This window comes from Hemitrygon akajei, chromosome 3 (assembly GCF_048418815.1).
Source record: "Hemitrygon akajei chromosome 3, sHemAka1.3, whole genome shotgun sequence".
NCBI lineage: Eukaryota > Metazoa > Chordata > Chondrichthyes > Myliobatiformes > Dasyatidae > Hemitrygon > Hemitrygon akajei.
This window is the reverse complement of record NC_133126.1, coordinates 75552637-75575498: the sequence shown is the minus strand read 5'-3', so window position 1 is coordinate 75575498 and position 22862 is coordinate 75552637. Positions and strand designations below refer to the sequence as shown.

At 38.0% G+C, this 22862-nt stretch overlaps 1 protein-coding gene across 3 annotated transcripts in view; it reads left to right on the top strand.

The window, feature by feature from the left end:
• The window catches only part of fsip1 (fibrous sheath interacting protein 1), a 418000-nt gene that overhangs the window by 22892 nt on the left and 372246 nt on the right, over positions 1–22862 (top strand). For all 3 annotated transcript variants that reach the window (XM_073040145.1, XM_073040147.1, XM_073040146.1), the window contains exons 4-6: positions 6205–6294; positions 8871–9040; positions 12325–12409. In XM_073040145.1, coding sequence (XP_072896246.1) covers positions 6205–6294; positions 8871–9040; positions 12325–12409 — 345 coding nt within the window. The remainder of the gene's footprint in view (positions 1–6204; positions 6295–8870; positions 9041–12324; positions 12410–22862) is intronic.

Sequence of the window (22862 nt, the reverse complement as noted above, 5' to 3'; positions counted from 1 at the left end):
ATTCTTTATTCACTCAGTCTATTTGCTACATGAATTTTAAAGCAAATAAAGAGCAAGTGGCAGAATAATCATCTATACTTGAGGCAATTTAGCCATGACTAGAAATGATTTAGAAGACTCAGTTATGACAAAATTATCCTAATTTTCTTCCAAATTGTTTGGCATTTCCACTGTGAACTGTATAAATTCTGGCATATTTGGGAAGTATAGAATTTTCCTGTGCTAAATTAACCAGTGTGTGTGGAATCCAACAGCAAAGCTTGGCTATGCTGGAATTCACTTGCATTAAAGCTGAAAAATGTGCTTGTACATTTTGTGTAAGGTTAGAAATGATTCAGGATCTGTGATTCCATTTGTTTGAAGGGATATAGCTGCAAGGAAGAAAGGTAAAAAGATTTTGAATTATTTGCTTTAGTTGCAATGTTCTTAATTATTTGAAAGGTTTTGTAGGTTATTTAAATTCTATATTTTGGATAATACTCAATGCCTCTGAATGTCAAATACATCTCAAGCATAAAATATGGACCATTGTAGAGTAAACTTCCCTACCCTGACAATTTTTTTTAAAGAAGTCTGTCCTTGCAGTAACAGGGTTGATTAATTTTTCGTTAGGTTGATTTTAAATGAGAGGTCTGCATTCGGCCTGACTTGTTTGTATTTGAGGTTTTATATTCAAGCCATTGGATCCAAAAGCCAGAAATGAAAAACTTTCAGACAGGCAGACTTGACTTTAGCAAGAAGAATTAATTAAAGCTTATAAAGCTAAACTTGTGTGCATTTGCCAGACATTTTAATTAATTAGAATTGATGAGATTTCATTCAGTCAGTAGAGTGACTGAAATAGCAGTTTCTGTTGAATGTCTGGAAGTAAAAGGACAAAAAGCTAAGCCGATGTATTATCCATTCTCCAACATTTCAGACAGTGAAGTTCTTCCCTGATCTTAATAAAAGTTTTGTCATAGTCCCTATTGGAAATTAACTTTTGGTGCAACACAGCCCTAGCTGAAAAAAATCATCTGGTTTACATGACTTTATAAAGGTATAGTTATTACTACAGTTTATTTCCAATTAATATTATAGGCCACACTGGCTGTTTCACATTATTAAAGATGGTGGTTTTTAAATGTTGGCCATTAACTTTACAATAGAATTCCTCTTAGAGAATTTCAGATACTGTTTTGTGAAAAATAGCTGCTTAATTGAAATGTTCAAATTAAAAAAAAGTTACATTTTTCAGTTTTATTTTTGGTTAAACTGTAATTGACAGACTAGTTATACTTTAGGTAATTTACTTTGGAATACTACTCGCAATGAAGTAGTAAATTGGATTTGACATTGATTCATGGGCGAAGCCAGAGTGAGGTAAGTAGACTGGAGGCCTGTGTCTAATAGTATGCTGCAGGAATTGGTGCTGGGTCCATTGTTATCTGTATCAGTGATCTGGATGATAATGTGGTAAACTGGATCAGCAAATTTGCGGATTACACCAAAATTAGGGCATAGTAGACAGCGAGGAAGGTTATCAAAACTTGCAACAGGATCTATTGGGAAAAATGTGCTGAAGAATAGCAGGTGGAATTTAATGCAAACAAGTGTGAAGTGTTGCACTTTGAAAGGACAAATCAGAGGAGGACTTGCATAGTGAATGATAGAGCATTGTGGAGTGTACTAGAACAGAGGTATCTGGGAATACAGATCTCTAATTCCTTGGAAGTGGTATTACATGTAGATACAATTTTAAACAGAGCTTAGGGAACATTGGCCTTCATAAATCATAAGTATTGAATAAAGGAGTTGGATTGTTATATTGGAGTTGTATGAGACATTGATGAGGACTAATTTGGAGTATTATGTGCAGTTCTGATCACCCACTTGCAGGAAAGCTATCAATAAAAATGTAAGGGTACAGAAGTATTGATGAAGAAGGATTGATATTAAGTATATTAATGACAGGTATTCTAAATGGAGGATGAGGCAACTGTGGCTGACAAGGAAAGTCAAAGTCAGCATAAAAGCAAAAGAGGGGGCATATACTATTACAAAGATTAGTAGGAAGTTAGAGCATTGAAAAGCGTTTGAAAACCAGACAGCAACTAAAAAGCCATAAGGAGAGAAAGCTAGCCAAAAATATCAAAGAGGATACCACAAGTTTTTAAGGTAAAAATAAAGAGTAAAAGAGAGGAATGAGAGAATATTGGTCTATTGGAATATAATGCTGGAGACATAGTAATGGGGGATAAATAAATGGCAGATTAACTTAATAAATATTTTGCATCAGTCTTCACTGTGGAAGACATGAGGAGTAATGCCAGAAATCTGAGAGGGTCAGTGGGCGGAAGTGAGTGTAGTTGCTCTAAGGAGAAGGTACACAGGGTGCTGCAAGGGCTGAAGGTAGATAAGTAACCTGGACCAGATGGACTATACCCCTGGTTCTGAAAGAGATTGTGGAGGCATTAGTAATGATCTTTCAAGAATCACTAGATTCTGAAATGGTGCCTGAGGAACCAGAAAATTGCAAATATCACTTCACTCTTTAAGATGAGAGGGAGGCAGAAGAAAGGAAATTATAGGCCAGTTAGCTTCAATGGATAGGAAGATGTGAAGATGTTGGAGTCCATTATTAAAGATGGGGCTTTGAAGTACTTGGAGGTGCATGATAAAGTAGGCCAAAAAAGCATAGTTTCCTTCAGGGAAAATCATGCCTGACAGATCTGTTGCAATTCTTTGAAGAAATACCAAGCAGGATAGACAAAGAAGAATCAGTGAATGTTGTGTACTTGGGTTTTCAGAAGGCCTTTGACAAAGTGCCATACATGAGGCTGCTTAACAAGCTAAAAGCCATGGTATTACAGGAAAGACATAGAAGATACGCTGATTGGCAGGAGGCAAAGAATCATAAAAAAAGGGACCTATTCTGATTGGCTGTCAGTGACAGAGGTTGGAATTGGAATCACTTCTTTTCACATTGTATGTCAATGATTTGCCTGATGGAATTGATGGCCAAGTTTGCAGTCTATACAAAGATAGTTGGAGGGGCAGGTAGTGTTGAGGAAGCAGAGAGTCTGCATAAGGGACAGATTGGGATAATGTGCAAAGAAGTGGCAGATGGAATCTAGTGTAGGAAAGCATATGGTCATGCAGTTTGGTAGAAGGAATGAAGGCATAGATTATTTTCTAAGTGGGGAGAACATTCAAAAATTCAAAGTGCAAAAGTACTTGGATGTCCTTGTGCAGGATTCCATAATGTTTAACTTGCAGGTTGAATTGGTTGTAAGGAAGGCAAATGTAATGTTAGCAGTTATTTCAAGAGGACTAGAATACAAGAGCAAGATGTGATACTGAGGCTTTATAAGGTATTGGTCACTCCGCACTAGGAGTATTGTGAGCAGTTTGGAGCCCCTTATCTAAGAAAAGATGTGTTGGCATTGGAGAGGGCCCTGAAGAGGTTCACAAGAGTGAATCCATGAATGAAAGGATTAACGTATGAGGAGCATTTGATATCTCTGTGCCTGTACTTGCTGGTGTTACAGGAATGAGGGGGAAACTCATTCAAATATTGAATGTTCCAGACAGAGTGGATGTGGAGAGGATGTTTCCAAAAGTGAGAGTTTAGGACCAGAGTCCGCAGCTTCAGGTTAGAGGGATGTCCATTTAGAACAGTTGAGAAGGAATTTCTTTAGCCAGAGGGTAGTGATTCTGTGGAATTCATTGCCTTGGATGGCTGTGGAGGCCAAGTCATTGAGTTTATTTAAAGCAGAGGTTGATAGGTTCTTGGTGTGTCAGGGCATAAAGGATTATGAGGATAAGGCAGTAGAATGGGATTGAGAGGGATGATAGATCAGCCATGATGGACTAGAGGACCGTACTTGATAGGCAGAGTGGCCTAAGTCTGTTTCTATGTCTTAAGGTGTTATGGTCTTGTGATGTTGCTAAGACTTGAGGACCTGAGTGATAGGGAGAGGTATTCCTATAATCATCTTCTACCTATGTATTCACTGCAATTTGTTTATCACCACAATAGGTCTGTAGCAGATACAATTTTACTGGGTCTTCACTTGGCCTTGGATTACATAGACAATAGTAATACTGACATTAGGCTGCTGTTTATTGATTACAGATCAGCATTCAATACAGTCATACCCTCAGTTCTAATCTACAAGCTCCAAGACCTGGGACTCTGTATCTGCTTCTCCACTGGATCCTTGACTTCCTCACTGCATGACCAAAGTCTGTGGGGATCAGAAATAATATCTCCTCTTTGTGGAAGATGGATACTAGTGCATCTCAATGGTGCATGCTTAGCTGGCTTCCCTCCTCTATACACCCATAGAGGTATAGCTAGGCACAGCTCATACACCATCTATAAATTTGCAGAATTGGCAGAATTTCAGATGGTGACAAGAAGGCATATAAGCGCAGGATAGATCAGCTGGTTGAGTGGTGTTGCAGCAACAACCTTGCATCAACATTAGTAAGACCAAGGAATTGATTGTGGACTTTAGGAAGGGGAACTCGAGGGAACACACACCAGTTCTCGTCAAATGATCAGAAGCAGAAAGCGTGAGCAGTTTCAAGTTCCTGGGTGTCAATATGTTTGAGGATCTACCCTGGGTCCAATGTATTTATACAATTACAAAGAAGGTATGATGGTGGCTATATTTTATTGGGAGTTTGAGGAGAATTGGTGTGTCACCAAAGCAACTTGCAAATTTCTGCACATGGAGAGCATTCTAACTGGTTGCATCAACGTCTGATATGGAGGGGCCACTGCAAAGGATTGGAAAATGTTGCAGAAAACTGTGAACTTTGCCACATTGGGACTAGCCTCCCCAGCATCCAGGACATCTTCAAAAGGCAATGTCTCAAAAAAATTGCATCCACCATTGAAGACCCTCATCACCCAGGACACATAATCTTCTTGTTGCTACCATCAGGGAGGAGGTATGGGACCCTGAAGACTCGCACACACAATGTTTCACGTACAGCTTCTTCCCCTCTCCCATCAGATTTCTGAATGGTCCATGAACTTATAAACACTACCTCAGTATTTTCCCCTCTCTTTTTGCTCTACTTTAATATTTTGTTTTATATTTACAAATTACTGTAATTTCTAGTTTTTATTACTATGTATTGCAAAGTACTGCTGGTGCAAAACAAATTTCAGAACATATGTCAGTGATATTAAACCTGATTCTGATTTTGAAGCCAACGTGCACAAAAGAATGAGCATGCATGACAAGTATCTGAAGTTCTAACTTGCTGCACGTGGGTGCTTTTGTTTGTACTGTTTTGGTGGCTGTATGATATCGGGCATTTCCAAGTCATGTTATGCATCTATGCCTCCTCACCTTACAAGCACGATATCCCCCTACCCTTGATGTATAGCACACTCTGAAACATCCGTGAGCTATCCCCCACCCTCACTACCTCCTGAGTCTTCCTTGAAATGCAGCTGACGTCCAACTCTCCCTACCCCACCTCACTCTCCTACCACCACTCAAACCCAAGCTATTAAAATGTAGGTCTATAATTTACCTTCCTCTTCCTCCCTGGGTGACCACACTATCTCACACCAAGTACTGAATTCAAAATCCCTGTGGTTGCCTGACATCTCCCTCCCACCCACCCCCTTTAAATTATAGGTGTTCCTCTCCTCTCTTCCTTTCTCTCACCCCTCCCCCAACATCCCAAAGCTGCCAAAGTCCCAAAATTTAAGGGCCCAACTCGCAAGGTTATAATTCCAGTCTGTGGTTAGTCTCCTGAATGTAGTCTGTGGAACAATGGTCTTGTGTTCACTTTTTTTGAATGCAGAAGAATGTGATATCAAGTCACTTGTGTTTGAGACTTCTGAAGTCTGATACAGATAGTTATTTTTCAATTGTATCTTTGAAATTCTATCTGACCTTCAGGATGCAACAGAATGTCTAACCAGTGACATGTATGTCAACTTCTGAAGAGGATTATGCAATTACAATAGTGATTGAAATAAATGAAAGACATGTCTGTTTATTCTAGATCTCTCCATGAATATGCAGCTAGACAGTTAAAATTCTTTACATGGTACACAGAGGTAATGATACTGACAAGGTTAATCCTAAGCATGGAAACTACAGATATCTAAATTGAAAAACATAGAGTCAATCCATGAACATGTTATATTAATTGGAAAATTCATGTTGCCTTACCATCTTACCTGTCTTCCAGGGATTCCTGCTACTCCAACAGATTCAGAGGAGAATTCTGAAGATCATTTAACTATCCAAGATCAGACAAAACCATTAAAGAATGAGACTGGTAGGAATATATTTTTAACACAAGGAACTGATTTGAATTTAACATATTTACTTATGTTTTTGTTCATCTTATTTTTGCACTTATGCACATTTATAGGGAGACGTAATGTAGATTTTTACTCCTCAAGTATATGAAGGATGTAAGAAATTAAGTCAATTCAATTCTGAAGAAACTTATTCAAGAATGCTTGTTCTCTTTGCACGCTGAATGATTTGTGTGTTGTTATAAACAATCCCAATTTAATTTGTATTGTTTTCACTAAACTCTTGATAACTTGAAAGTTTAGTTGTTTTTGTTTGAGTAACAACTAAAAGAAATGGTGAAATTCACAATAGTGTCCAAGTATTTAATCAATGCTTAAGTAAACTCTGCACTGAATTTCTGAACTTTGATTATTGACCATTACTGTCTTAAAATGACCATTACTTAACATAAAGAGTTTTCATTGAGCTCCTGTTGGCATGATAAACTTGGCATTTCTGAGAATCACTTTCATAATCCATTTAAATTATCACAAATGAAAATCATAAAGAATGGTTTTATATCATCAACAGTAACAGCATCCCAAAGAACTGTCAAAACACTACCTTATTCTCTTCCAATAAATCATTCTACTCATCCAATTCAGAATAAGTTTCAGAGGATTGGAAACTTTCTTTCCTTTTGTATCTACAAAGTCTGAAGTTCTGACAGCAGGTCCATGGACCTAGGAAAGGATTGTCAACCATTGTCACTAGAACTAAGTAAACCACTCAATTCATTTCGGAACGCTGACCAAAGTGGGAGTCCCTTATATCACTGTAATACAAAGATCTCTCATGCATATATCAAAATATTGATTAAATGCACATCAACTTGTCTCCAGATTCACAACACAAGGAATAGGTTTTGTAATGATTGTTTGAAGATATCCCAAGATTGCCGCACAATATTGGAATCTAATGTGAAGTATTTCTAATACAACTTCAAGGCAGCTTCCATACTGGAAACCATAACACACATTTATATATGAGAATCAATAATAACTTTTTAAAGTCTATGATACATATTTAGACATGGTACATATGAGTGAAATTGCAAAGATTATCACCTTTGTTTCTGGAAATTTTGCTACTTCAGTACATTTTAAGAGAAATCAATGTTTAAATTGAGTGTAGACTTTTTTTTTAGCAATTCAGGTACAATGTCCTTTATTAATACTTGTACTTAACTGACATAAGGACCATATAGGAGTTTACAAATCCAAGGCCATATAGCACACATAACACCATATAAACAGCATTCACAAGGAAAACTTAACAAATTATGCACAATTGTTTACAAGAAAACACAATTAGAACAAAATAAAATTATAATGTAACTCCTATTAAGTCTCCTCTTATCTTTCAGTGATACAGTGAAAACAACTGAAATTTATCTAACCTCTCCTTATAGCTACTACCCTCTAGTTCAGGCAATATTTTGATAAGTTTCATCTGTACCCTTTCATTCTCCATATCATTCCTATAATAGAGTGACCAGAATTGCACACAATACTCCAACTGCAGTGAAACCAATTTTTTTTTGTTGCTATAACATGAATTGCTTACTCTGTACTCAATTCCCTAACCAATGAAGGCAGACATGATGTACATCTTCTTTATAACCTCTTTGACTTGTGTAGCCACTTTTGAGAAGCTAGGTGTCTGTTCCCCTGCCATTAACTGTATTCTTTACAATTTTCCTCCCTAAGTGCAAAACCTCACATTTGCTTGGTTTAAAATCCATCTTCCATTTCTCCTCCTGTATCTGTACTGATCTATATCTTCTTGTATCATTTGATAATCCTCTACACTGTCCACAACTGCACCAAATCTATGTGTGGTATGCAGACATACTAACCCATTCATCTACATTTTCATCCAAGTGATGCATAAATCACAAGCAGCAGACTCCCCAGCACTGATCCGTGTGGAGCATTGCTAGTCACAGATCACAAGCCTTCAGTCCTAATAGCTCCCTCCAACACTATTCTCTCTCTTCAATGGGCAAGCCTATTTTGAATCCAATCTATCTATGTTACAGTGGATTCCATGTATCTTAATCTTCTGGATCAATCATCAGGATGTTGTCAAATGAGTAATACTAAAGGTGTAACACTGAAGTAACAGAATTTGACAAAAAAGAGAACTATTTATTAAAATATTTAAATTAGGCTCCCATTCTCCAACTACTTTAAAATTTATAACACTGTCTGAGCTTTGCAATGTTTCAGAAATGGAACCAAGAGCTGAAGGCCTTTTACAGCATTTCTTTCTTAGACAATGAAGAGCAAGTGTGTTGTCCTTGCTCTTTCATATAAACCTTATCATTCACGACCTTGCTCAACCCCTAGCTGTGATTGTCATCTTTTCTCCATCCTATGCCTTGATGTCTTCAGCTGAGGTGCATTTCTGAGGAGTCCTGGTTTTAGCCCTTGGGCTTTGGTTTTCACAATTGACATTACATAGATTGGAAGTGATGTTTTATTGCCTTTAAGGCCTAATTATTATTGTCTGAAGAAATGGTAACGAAGATCATCCTTTAATAAATACTAGATAATTATAAGCAAGAGGATTTAGTTGACAAAGCTGAAGACTCCCAACTTGAAGAAGCAATAGCAAAAATGGAAACATTGGATAAGATTTTGGTAATGAGAGAAGAAAAAGAAAGGCAAGTGAAGAAACAGGGAGAAGAACTAAGGAAAAAGCTTTGGGAAGAACTTGAGGTAAAATGGCATTAGAAATCCTTGCATTACTTCTGTTTCTTTTCAGATTAATGCCAGTAAAAAGCAATGGAAATTATTGTCTTTTTTTGAGCTGAGTACAAAATAAATCATTTATTTTGTCAAATGAACAACAATTTTCAGGGTCCCTTCTGTCATGATAAATCTTGTATCTTTATTGTGAAATCTTATTTTTAACTGTTTGCTGATGATGATCAAAAATGTTACCTAAAGTTCATACTTGCATACTAAAATGTGGAAATTATACTTGCTGAAATTTCTCAATTTATCACTTTTACCTTTTTGGTGAGTAAGTCTGCATGTGAAATTGATAATGAAAATTGAAACTTGAGGTTAAATCTTCCCTTTATTTCAAGATCATTTTTTTGTCATAAGTATAACCGATTAATGGAATTTATCTTCTGGGATTGAAACAATGTATTTTTTAATTTGGCTGACGTATTATGTATTGAATACAATATTTTTATTTTTGGGAAATGGGCTCTGCTGGCACTGCTGCATTTACTGTATGTCACATAATTTGTTTCTTGAAATAGTGGTGTTAGGTTTTCTCAATGAATTTCTAGAATTCTTAAGGTCATGACACCCTTATGATGGCATTGGTTAAGGAACTATTGGATTTTTGTTCCAGAATGATGAATCAGAATCAGATTTAATATCACTGGCATATGTTGTGAAATTTGGTAATGAAGGCATGATCATGGATGTCTGAGGCAGGATTGAATGTAAATTGAACAGGGTTGTATTCCTATCATATTGTTGCATTTTAGGTGTTAAGAGTTGAATTTGGAACAAATTTGGGCATTTTTGAAGTAATTAGCAAACTAGTCTATATTTGTCTTGAATTTAGATTTGTGATTACAGTATTACAACTGTAACTTTCTGTGATACCTCTAAGATTGTTTACTTTCTAAAATGAATTATTTTGTAATTAAGTTTGATGTTTAATTTTTATTGTGCAATATTCATGGTGACACAATCTTATTCCTAATTTCTATTTCATTAAATTTGTGATTTTTTTCTATGCATATTCTCACTATTATAATTCCTTCTGGGTTAAAACAGTTGGGTTTTTGAAGTGGAAACTGGAAAAATGTTCAGATTAAACATGATGAAGTCTGCAGATGGTGGAAATACAAAGCAATACACACAAAATGCTGGAGGACCTCAGCAGGTCAGGCAGCATCTATGGAAGTCAATAGACAGTTGATGTTTTGGGCTGAGACCCTTCATCAGGACTTCATTTAGAAGTTATTTGGCGAGCACATTTTAAAGAGAGATGGGAAGTGAATGTGAAAATGACTAGTTAGGAAAGATTTTAGAGGTTTTGAAAAATGTATGTTTCAACATGGATTTGAAGAGGGGAGTTTAAATCTTAACAAAACTTTTATTTAACAAAGAGGAAATGGAAATGCAAAATTATTGGAAAATGTCTAAAGAATGGCATGAAACAATATGCAATGCTAGCAATTAGGAAACAAATTGATTTAAAGACTGATAAAATAACATGATGAAAGTAATTTTTTTGACAGAAGATGTGGGAGTAAGTTTTCACCTTCACTGCTTAGGTTGACTAGTAATCTGCTACCTTAGCTCTTCTGCTTGTTTCCCATTCCATTATAGAATCAAAATCACATGAGTGCCACAGTGAATGAGCAATTTACTCCATAGCTCACTGATGACAAGTGTTGATGACAAAAACATCAGCAAAATAAAGTGAAATTGAGCAGTACAGTAAAACCCTACAATAAAAAAAACAATACAAAGGCAAGAATATAGAAAAAATGAAGAAAAATTGCAAAAACAAGAAAGTAAATTATGTGTTAATATATTAAGCTGTAGTATAATGCAATGTATTTTGTTCAGTATAGATTGTAAAAAATCAACCTTTTATAGTACCCTTTTATTAAGCTTGATCATTTGGTAGGAAAAGAGTGAGAAAGAGACTCGGAGGAACACAAGCAGCAGGAATGTGATTATTGGAAAGCCAGTTGCAGAAAAAGTAAGTTCTGAGGAAACAATTCCTTGTAAAATATTTATTGTCAAATAAAGAAGTGCACAATAATAAAAGCAGGGAACATAGCATTAATTATATAAAGTAACTCATTCACTTTGAACATGAATAGGATAGTATTGTTACATTAATGGCTATGGGGTAAAGACATCTTTTAAGAAGTTGATGTTGTGGTAGTACAATCCTTGATGATCTTTTTTCTCTCCACTCCGCTGCATGAGAGAATGTATTCTTAACTGCACACTTCAATTTTTTTTTCCCATAGTATCGATGTCAACCCTGCTGTTCAGTATGCTATCCAAATTAATTCTAGGGATTTTATTTAATTTTGCTGATTAGTGTTATGTGTCAGTTGGAAAAAATCTACTAATAGTTCCATAATTTTACTGAAAGTAATACTTAGTATACTGTTGCTTGAATAATGCCATTTTTTACAAGACATAGACTTAATATTTCATTTGCAACTTGAGGATCTCACAAGCAATTGTTCTCTTGTTATTTCTTTTATGTTATGCCCTTTTACTTCCTGATATTACCGTTTTAGAAAGCACCTTTGAATCTGTATTGTCCCACTCTTCATATTGGAGCCCAAATCGGCACATTCTCCCATAAGTGTGGTCTAAAAAGATTCTTACATGTATTTACAATTACATTGAATTTTATATCTTTTTGTATGTTACCGTAAGACCTATATTCTTAGGTATGAATTCATAAACTGGAGATTATTGTCATCTTCTTTCACGTTATTCTTTGTTGCTAATCCTTGATCATGGTGGCTACTATCTTTAAATAAGTATTGAAATATAAATGATCTTATGGTATTTCATTATCAGTTGTAAATGTTAATCAAAATAATTCATATTTTAAAGCCAATGAATAAGTACTTCATTTGTTCCATTCATTATTGTTCAATTATAATAGTTTGAAATATGGACCTTCTTCCATAAAGAAAACCTTACATAAATGCTAATTTTTGTTTCTGTCTGCTTTAATGCTAATGATGTTTGTGTTGAAAATAATATTAGAGACAACTGTAGTCTTTGTAATTTATTGCTTTTGAAATGTGTTTAATGATGCAATATTATTTTAATCAACTATGATCACAAATTGTTATGAAAAACAACTATGATCCGTAAAAGTAATTAAATATAAATAATTTATATTTGAACTCATACTGCAATATCATAGTAAATTTGTATGTGAAAATTGGAAGACGTTTGCAGTTGAGAATTAATAATTTTCTTCGTTTCAGAATGCAAAACCTGAAGGAATGGTTGAGTGCCCTGAGGTGACAGAAAATACGATGAGATTCCTAGCTCTGACACCAGGTGGAAATGGTGAGTCAAAAGAAATATGAAGGCTGGTTAATTATACAAAATGCTACAAAACTAATTAAATAATTGAAGCGATAAAACCTAACTGCACATATTCTGACATAAAAATTGGTCAAGAAGGTTTAGTTGCTTGGCATTCAGGATGAAGTAGGAAATTGGATTAGACATTTTTCGTGGGAGAATCCGGAGAGTGGTAGTAGTTGGTTGTCTCTCTAACTCAGGGGTGTCAAACTCATTTTAGGTCACGGGCCGGATTGAGCAAAATGCAGCTTCATGTGGGCCGGATCAGTCGGACGCGTGCGAACGCAGCTTTCGTTGCCTCCATTTTTTCAGCCTGCTCTCATGTGTCTCAGTCTCTGCTATAACTACAAAGTGTTTCACTTTACAAATTCCGTTTCTTATGAAGAAGACTGCCGAGCAAGACTGCCGAATAAACACTAAAAACCCTGAAAACCTGGTACCTGAATAAACTCAGCATTAGCCATATCATACGCCATAGTCGCTTCGATTACTGGGGCCAGCTTTAATAGTAATTAGATATTATCTCGCGGGCCAAAGATAATTCCACCGCGGGCCGGATTTGGCCCGCGGGCCTTGAGTTTGACATATATGCTCTAACTGGAGGTCTGTGACTAGTAGTGTGCAATAGGGATTGGTGCTGTGTTCGTTGTTGTTTGTGATCTATATCTACAATCTGGATGACAATGTAGTAAATTGAATCAGCAGTTCTGCAGATGGACACCAAGATAGGTGACGTAGTGGACAGCAAGGAAGGTTATCAAATCTTTCAGCAGGATTTGGATCAGCTGAAAAATGGAAGGTGGATTTTAATGAAAACAAGTGTGGGGTGTTACACTTCCGGAGAACAAACCAGGGTAGAACTTGCACAGTGAGCAGTGGGGCACCATGGAGTGCAGTAGAACAGAGAGATCTGGGTATACGAATCCATAATTCCTTGAAAGAGGCGTCATGAGTAAACAGGGTCATAAAGCAAGCTTTTGCCTTATTGGCCTCCATAAATCAATGTACTGAGTACAGGAGTTGGGATTTAATGTTGAACTTGTGTAAGATGTTGCTGAGGCCTAATTTGGAGTATTGTGTGCATTTCAGGTCACCTACCTACAGTGTAGAGAAAATTTAGAAGGATATTGCCAGGACCTTAGTTAAAGGGAAAGGTTGAAGAGGTGAGGACTTCATTCCCCAGAGTGGAAGAGTGCAAGTGTTATGTTTTGTAACTACAGACACTAATGGAAAGGAAAAATATAGGAGCCAGGATACTTGTCTACAGAGTTTTTTCCCCCCTTTATATTTAGGCAGACACTCACCTATGACATGGTGGCATAATGACATATGCTATTCGTGTACTTCTTACATATAACCATATGAATTATGTAAACAAGCAAAGAATACTGAATCAAACAATATATTTCCAATATTAATCAAATATTAAATACACTGCTTAGCTGTAAACTCCACCTCAATATAGATTACATCTTAACTCAAATATGTATACTATATAATACAGCTGCTATATAGACATCCACAGCATAGTAAATTTTAAATTGTTCCATTCAGGTCTAAAGATTTAAGTTCTGTGGAGGATTTTTTACCCTAGTGGGTAACATCTTTCCTGACAAGGGGTGGAGGGTCACTCTGCTTGGCAGATGAGATTTGTTGCTGTGAAACAACCTCGGGTTCTGGGGCTTCCTCAGTGGTGTTTGTCGGAGTTGACTCGGGGACTGCAGAAAGCTGTTCTGACAACTCTCACAATTCCTTCTCTAATGGTTGACTGCTCTCCTCAACTGGTTGATGTGTCATCTCAGGTGCAATCTCCACTGTGTAGGAGAGAGGTCCCGTTCTATCCTTAATCTTTCCAAGTACCCACTTTTGATAATCTCTGTAGTCCAACCAGGACTGCTTGTCCAGGTGTGAAATATCAAAGCTCCTTGCTTGAGGAGCCCTCAATTTGTATCTGCTGTTTGTCCTGCAAACTCCTTCTGAGATTGGGTTTGAGGAGATCCAAGTGTGAGCGCAAGGGATGGCCAAGGAACAGCATAGGCAATGAGATGTTTGTTACGGAGTGTTACGTTGCAATATGCAAAGAGGAAATTGGCATACTTCTGATTCAGTGTCGTGTATTCTGCTGAAATTACTCGCACTACGTTCTTTAGACCCTGGACAAACATTTCTGCCAGCCATTTGTAGCTGGGTTGTACAGTACAAATATAATGTGTCTTATTCTGTTTATTCTCCTAAATGACAGATACTGTTCTGTACCAAACTGTGGTTCCTGGTCACTGACCTAAGTATGTGGAACACTAGTCCTTGAGAAGAAGCTTCTCAACACGTCAGCAGTGTGCAATTGTAGTGGAGGCTATTGAGAACTCTCCTGCCTACTTTGTAGCTGTATCCACCACTACTAAGAAATTTGTGACCATGTTGGCAAAATCCACATGAATACTCTGCCAGGGCAATGCAGGTCATTTAATGGGATGGAGAGGTGCTGCTTTTGGCATCTCCTGGTAGCATTGGCATCCTGATGGTGTATGGCAAGCTGCTTGATCTGCTGATCTATTGCAAGCCACCAGACACAGCTGTCAACCAGCGCCTTCATTTTAACCACGCCTAGATGACCAGTATGTAGCTCCTCCAACACTTTAGTTCTCAGGTTGGATGGTATAACAACTGTTAATCCCCACATAAGGCAACCCTGTCAAAGGCAATTCATCCCAGTACTGGTAAAAATGGGGGATCTCAATCGTGGGATTGAGTTTAAGAGCCGAGAGGTAATGTTGCAGCTGTATAGGACCCTGCTCAGACCCCACTTGGAGTACTATGCTCAGTTCTGGTCGCCTCACTACAGGAAGGATGTGGAAACTATTGAAAGGGTGCAGAGGAGATTTACAAGGATGTTGCCTGGATTGGGGAACATGCCTTATAAGAACAGGTTGAGTGAACTTGGCCTTTTCTCCTTGGAGTGACGGAGGATGAGAGGTGACCTGATAGAGATGTACAAGATATTGAGAGGCATTGATTGTGTGGATAGTCAGAGGCTTTTTTCCCAGGGTTGAAATGGCTAGCATGAGAGGGCAGAGTTTTAAGGTGCTTGGAAGTAGGTACAGAGGAGATGTCTGGGGTAAGTTTTTTATGCAGAGAGTGGTGAGTGCATGGAAAGGGCTGCCGGCAGCAGTGGTGGAGGCAGAAATGATAGGGTCTTTTAAGAGGCTCCTGGATAGGTACATGGAGCTTAGAAAAATAGAGGGCTATGGGTAAAGCCTAGGTAGTTCTAAGGTAGGGACATGCTTGGCATAGCTTTGTGGGTCGAAAGGCCTGTATTGTGCTGGAGGTTTTCTATGTTTCTATAACTGTATCTGCTGCACGTTCCAACCATTTTGTGTGGCCATGTAGACTTGAGACAGTATGGGGTCTTCTGTGGTTTCCCTTTGGATCCTATCTGCCACAATTGGGAGACTTTCTATTTGCCTCTTTTGAAAAATTTTCAGGTATTCCCTTTTAAATGGGACAATCCATCAGCATTTCCATGATTAATTGTCCTCTTGAATTCAATCTTGTAAAAGTGACCTCTGAGAAATAGAGTCCATCTCTGCATTCCTGCTGCTGCTGTTAGTGGAACACAAACTAGACTCAAAGCCTCTCTATCATTCTGTGCATAATTTTTCTCTGCAGCAGTGAAGGAATGTGATGTAAAAGCTAAAGATATGACTGCAACAGTACCATAGGGTGAGACATCACAGGCAAACTTTACTAGATGATGTGGATCATAATGTGTGAATATGATATCTGATGTCACCATTTCCTTTCCCTTTTGGAAAGCCAGCTCACACTGCTTTGAACATTCCCATTTCTCCCCTCTTTATAAAAGTGAGCTCAAGGGGTGGAGCAGAGCAGCCAGGTTTGGCAAGAGACTATTATTGTAATTGACAAATTATAGAAAAGGATCGCAACTGTGACACATCCTTTCACCTTCCGGCATTCAATACTTCTTGAATTTTCTTAGCACATTTATGTAATGCTTGTGCATCAATGATGTGACTACTGTAAGTGCTGCTTGTTTTAAAGAATCCACACTTGTGCTATGCTCGGAGCACCTAATCTTTTTAACACTGTCTTGAGATTTTGGAGATGATCTTTGTCATCCTCATGGGTAACACTTATGTCATTCAGGTAACATCGAGTGCTTTGGTAGCATTGCAACACCTGGTCCATAGCTTTCTGCTGGAGTGCAGGTGCAGATGCTACTCCAATGCTCGCCAATTATAACATGAAAGCCCTTTGTAAGTGTCAATAGTGAGAAACTCTTTGGACTCTTCTTCCATTACCATGACGATATTGATCTACTTTCAGTACTGGGTTTATGGTGTTCTTAAAATCACCACAGGTTCTCACAGACCCATCCCTCTTAACTACTGGGACATCTGGCGTTGCCTATGTACTTCACTCAACCTTGGAAAGAATTCCTTCAGCCTCCATGCAATCTAGCTCACTGGGTACTTTATCATGAATGGTTTAAGGAACTGGATGTTAAACTTGGGAGTGGCATTGTCATTTAACACTATTTTGCCCTTGATATGTATGAGTTTTGCAATGCCATCCTTGGACACTTCTGTGGCATCATCCAGAACCTTTCTTAATTTGTTTTCAGTTGTCTCTATTCCAAGGGATATGGCAGGCATGCAAATTGTGGATGGATCTCCAATTAAGTTATAGTTGACTCAGCCAATCACAGACCCACAATGCTGGCCCTCCTGTTTTTACCACATACAGGCCCAATGTATTTCATTGTTACGAATGTCATTTCCACCAGAGTTATCTTTTGTACAGTATAAGTTCTTGGTTTGATATTTGCAGGCTTCAGTTCAGTATCTTTGAAATGTTGTTCAAACTCATTTTGTGGAATGACTGAAACAGCCCAGCCAGTGTCCAATTCATTTTAATTTTCTGTTCTCTTCTATTATATGCCATGTTACTTATCTCTTGTTAGTTTTCACTATGTAAATCGCAAGGCTACCTAGTTCTGTGTCACTCTGAGCATTTTCAGATTTTTCATCAATAGCATGCAGATTAGTGCTCTTTTTGAAACTGCTAATTGACTTTTTAATCTTTTTCTCTTCCTTGTGCAGTCCAATTGTTTTTGTCTGTCTGGCATGCTGTTTGTATGTATCCTACTTTGTTGCATTTTCTGCAATTTTTACCTTTAAACCTGCTTTGGTCTAGTGTATGTGATCCCCTGCCACAATGGTAATAAGTTTGTTCAACAAGGCAGGTTTCTGTTTAGATGTTACAATTTTACTCACACTCACTTTCACTTCAATTGACTTCAACTCAATTATATGTCTGTAATTTCTATTGCTACTCTAATTTCAACTGTTCTTTTAAATATGGGTTGTGCTTCAATTAGGAGCCATTTTTGAATGCTTTCTTGTAAGATACCACCAACTAAACAATCTCTCAGTGCATTACTAAACTTATCATTAAAATGACAATGCTTGGTCAATTCAGCCAGGTAAGCTGAAATTGACACCTTTCCTTTTGATTCCGCTTATGAAACATAAAGTGCTCTACAGTCAACAATGGTTTCAGTTCTAAATGTTCTTTCATTTTGTTCACAATATCAGAAAAGCATATTTTGGCTGCTTTGGTTGGAGCAGTTAAACTTAAAACAAACGGCATGCTTTATTACCCATTGCACTCAGCAACACTGGCACTCGTTTATCATTAGCTATTTCATTTGTTTCAAGATACCTCAAAAGTCTTTCAGTATATATTATCTAGCTATCTGTTGTGCAATTGAATGCATCTGTCTTTCCGATGTATCCAGGTGTTTCTGCTTTTTAAAATTTATTATTATCACCCATTACTCATTGCTTATGAACCCATGGCCATACTCATTGCTTGTTAATTTTGTCCATTTTCTGACTGTTTAAAATCTTGACTGTCTCTCTTCCCTTCCAAAGAACACCATGCTATGCTTCAAAAAATCGGTATTTGTCTCGGGTTCATTTGAAACTTATTCATTGCTACTGTTATGTTTTGGTAACTCCAGAGCATAATTGAAAGAAAAAACACAGGAGCCAGATACTTGTGTACTTTGTTTTTCTCCCCCCTCATTCAGTGGTGGCATAATGTCATATGCTATTCACATACTTCTTACAGTATGGTGCAAAAGTCTTAGGCACATATATGTAACTAGGGTGCCTAAGACTTTTGAACAGTACTGTAGTAATTTTTTGTAATGTACTGTATTGCTGTTGCAAAAAACCTCAAATTCTTGACCTATGTGAGTGATGATAAACCCGAGTCTGATATGGGTCTCGATTGTGGAGTGAGAGAAGGAAGGAAACAGGGCAAGGAGAATCATGGCTTTGAACAGAGAAAGGAGAGGAAAGAGAGCAGGAAGCACCAGAGACATTCTGTAATAAAATAATTGCTTGGAGTCAAATGACCTTGCTTTGTGTCTCAGGACTGGGTGTGCCTGCAGTCATGTACACCACAGCCTTGGTACTCATTCACTGCCACATGTCCCACACATCTCCTGCAGCACTCCGCCCTCAGCATTTCCAACATCCTTGGCTCCCACCAGATTTACAAACTCGCTCTCCGCTCCACGTTTACAAATTCAGTACTGTGCAAAAGTCTTAGGCACCTTAGCTCTATATATGTGGCCAGGATTTTTGCACAGTACTGTGCATAAGCCCATAATGAATTATGTAAACAAAAATATATTTACAATATTACTCAAATGTTACTAGAATATTAAATATAGTACAGCAAGCAGACTTTTTCCACTATGTTTGGCTGGGACTAAACCTAGAGGTGATGGGTTAAGGCTGAAAGGTGAAATGTTTAAGGGGGACATAAGGAGGAATTTGTTCACTCAGAGAGTGATGAGAGTGTGGAACAAGCTGCCTGCTGAAGTGTTGGATTTGCAGGTTCAATTTCAACATTTAAGAGCAAGTTAAATAGGTACATCATGGGTAAAGCCCTCCGCGCCACTGAGCACATCTACATGGAGTGCTGTCACAGGAAAGCAGCATTGATCATCAGGGATCCCATCACTTAGATCATGCTCTCTTCTCGCTGCTGCCATTAGCAAAAAGGTACCGGAGCCTCAGGACTCTCACCACCAGATTCAGGAACAGTTATTACTCCTCAACCATCAGGCTCTTGAACTGGGAGGATAACTTCACCCAACTTCACTCATGCCATCACTGAGTTGTTCCCTCAACTTATGGTCTCACCTTAAGGGACTGACTCTTCACCTCATGTTCTTGATATTTACTGCTTATTTATTATTATTATTATTTTTCTTTTGTATTTTCCTAGTTTATCTTCTTTTGCATATTGGTTGTTTGTTCACCCTGTTGGGTGGGATCTTCTATTTGGGTTCTGAACTTAAAGAAGGGTAACTTTGAAGGTATGAGACGTGAATTAGCTAAGATAGACTGGCAAATGATACTTAAAGGGTTGACGGTGGATATGCAATGGCAAGCATTTAAAGATCGCATGGATGAACTACAACAATTGTTCATCCCAGTTTGGCAAAAGAATAAACCAGGGAAGTTAGTGCACCTGTGGCTGACAAGGGAAATTAGGGATAGTATCAAGTCCAAAGAAGAAACATATAAATTAGCAAAAAAAAAGCAGCACACCTGAGGACTGGGAGAAATTCAGAGACCAGCAGAAGAGGACAAAGGGCTTAATTAGGAAAGGGAAAAAAGATCATGAGAGAAAGCTGGCAGGGAATATAAAAACTGACTGTAAAAGCTTTTATAGATATGGGAAAAGAAAAAGATTGGTCAAGACAAATGTAGGTCCCTAACAGTCAGAAACAGGTGAATTGATCATAGGGAACAAGGACATGGCAGACCAGTTGAATAACTACTTTGGTTCTGTCTTCACTAAGGAGGACATAAATAATCTTCCAGAAATAGAAGGGGACTGAGGGTCTAGTGAGATGGAGGAACTGAGGGAAATACATGTTAGTAGGGAAGTGGTGTTAGGTAAATTGAAGGGATTAAAGGCAGATAAATCCCCAGGGTCAGATGGTCTGCATCCCAGAGTGCTTAAGGAAGTAGCCCAAGAAATAGTGGATGCATTAGTGATAATTTTTCAAAACTCCTTAGATTCTGGATTAGTTCTTGAGGATTGGAGAGTGGCTAATGTAACCCCACTTTTTAAAAAAGGAGGGAGAGAAAAACCTGGGAATTATAGTCTGACATCGGTGGTGGGGAAAATGCTAGAGTCGGTTATCAAAGATGTGATAACAGCACATTTGGAAAGAGGTGAAATCATCGGACAAAGTCAGCATGGATTTGTGAAAGGAAAATCATGTCTGACGAATCTTATAGAATTTTCTGAAGATGTAACTAGTAGAGTGGATAGGGGAGAGCCAGTGGATGTGGTATATTTAGATTTTCAAAAGGCTTTTGACAAGGTCCCACACAGGAGATTAGTGTGCAAACTTAAAGCACACGGTATTGGGGGTATGGTATTGATGTGGATAGAGAATTGGTTGGCAGACAGGAAGCAAAGAGTGGGAGTAAACGGGACCATTTCAGAATGGCAGGCAGTGACTAGTGGGGTACCTCAAGGCTCAGTGCTGGGACCTTAGTTGTTTACAATATATATTAATGATTTAGACGAGGGAATTAAATGCAGCATCTCCAAGTTTGCGGTTGACACGAAGCTGGGCGGCGGTATTAGCTCTGAGGAGGATGCTAAGAGGATGCAGGGTGACTTGGATAGGTTAGGTGAGTGGGCAAATTCATGGCAGATGCAATTTAATGTGGATAAATGTGAGGTTATCCACTTTGGTTGCAAGAACAGGAAAACAGATTATTATCTGAATGGTGGCCAATTAGGAAAAGGGGAGGTGCAACGAGACCTGGGTGTCATTGTACACCAGTCATTGAAGGTGGGCATGCAGGTACAGCAGGCGGTGAAAAAGGCAAATGGTATATTGGCATTCATAGCAAAAGGATTTGAGTACAGGAGCAGGGAGGTTCTACTGCGGTTGTACAAGGCCTTGGTGAGACCACACCTGGAGTATTGTGTGCAGTTTTGGTCCCCTAATCTGAGGAAAGACATTCTTGCCATAGAGGGAGTACAAAGAAGGTTCACCAGATTGATTCCTGGGATGGCAGGACTTTCATATGAAGAAAGACTGGATCGACTAGGCTTATACCCACTGGAATTTAGAAGATTGAGGGGGGATCTTATTGAAATGTATAAAATTCTAAAGGGATTGGACAGGCTAGTTGCAGGAAGATTGTTTCTGATGTTGGGGAAGTCCATAACGAGGGGTCACAGTTTAAGGACAAAGGGGAAGCCTTTTAGGACTGAGATGAGGAAAAACTTCTTCACACAGAGAGTGGTGAATCTGTGGAATTCTCTGCCACAGGAAACAGTTGAGGCCAGTTCATTGGCTATATTTAAGAAGAAGTTCGATATGGCCCTTGTGGCTAAAGGGATCAGGGGATATGGAGAGAAAGCAGGTACAGGGTTTTGAGTTGGATGATCAGCCATGATCATACTGAATGGTGATGCAGGCTCGAAGGGCTGAATGGCCTACTCCTGCACCTATTTTCTATGTTTCTATGTTTCTATTTATACATTATGGTTTTTGAGAGTATGTCCCAGAAGAAAATGAGTCTCTGGGTTGTATGTGGTGACATATCTATATGTTGATATTAAATTTACTTTGAACATGGATGGGAGTGGTATGTAGAGCTATGGTTCAGGTGAAGATTGATAGGACTAGGCTGATCAATAGTTTGGTGTGGACTAGATAAGTGAAGGGGCCTGTTTCTGTGCTGTAGTAATCTCTAACTATGATTCTATGACTCCATAAAAGCAGAGGTTATTGGGAATGTGATTCAGTGGTAATTTTTTGTTTAGATTTAGACATACAATTAAGGTCTACACAGATGCCATTTCCCTGGCACTACACTCATCTCTGGGCCATTTGTGCAGTAAAGACACTTGTGTTAGATGACTGTTTATTGATTATAGCTCCATCATCAATACTGTAATCATAACCAAAGTTATCTCTACACTCCTAACGAATAGATCAGCAAGAATAGTATGCAAGACATGTTTTTCACTGTATTTTGGTACTGTACATGTAACAGTAATAAACTGATTTACCTGTTTACCAGGATGAAGAATTTATAACTGGACAAATTTGTTCTAATCGATTTTGTCAAATATCTTAAAACAATTATTTTTTGATGAAAATTTCCACATCTTATTTTCAAATTGCTGATTATAATTCCATGGTGGTCCTTAAATGTTGATTATTAACATTTGTGCCCCGACAGGGAGCAACTTTGACAAGCAAGCAAGATAAAACAAAAAAAAGGACTTGAACTTTTCCAGCATTTTTAGTTTAGGAAATTAAATAACACCTGTGGTTTTTGCTTTATGACAAAAACAA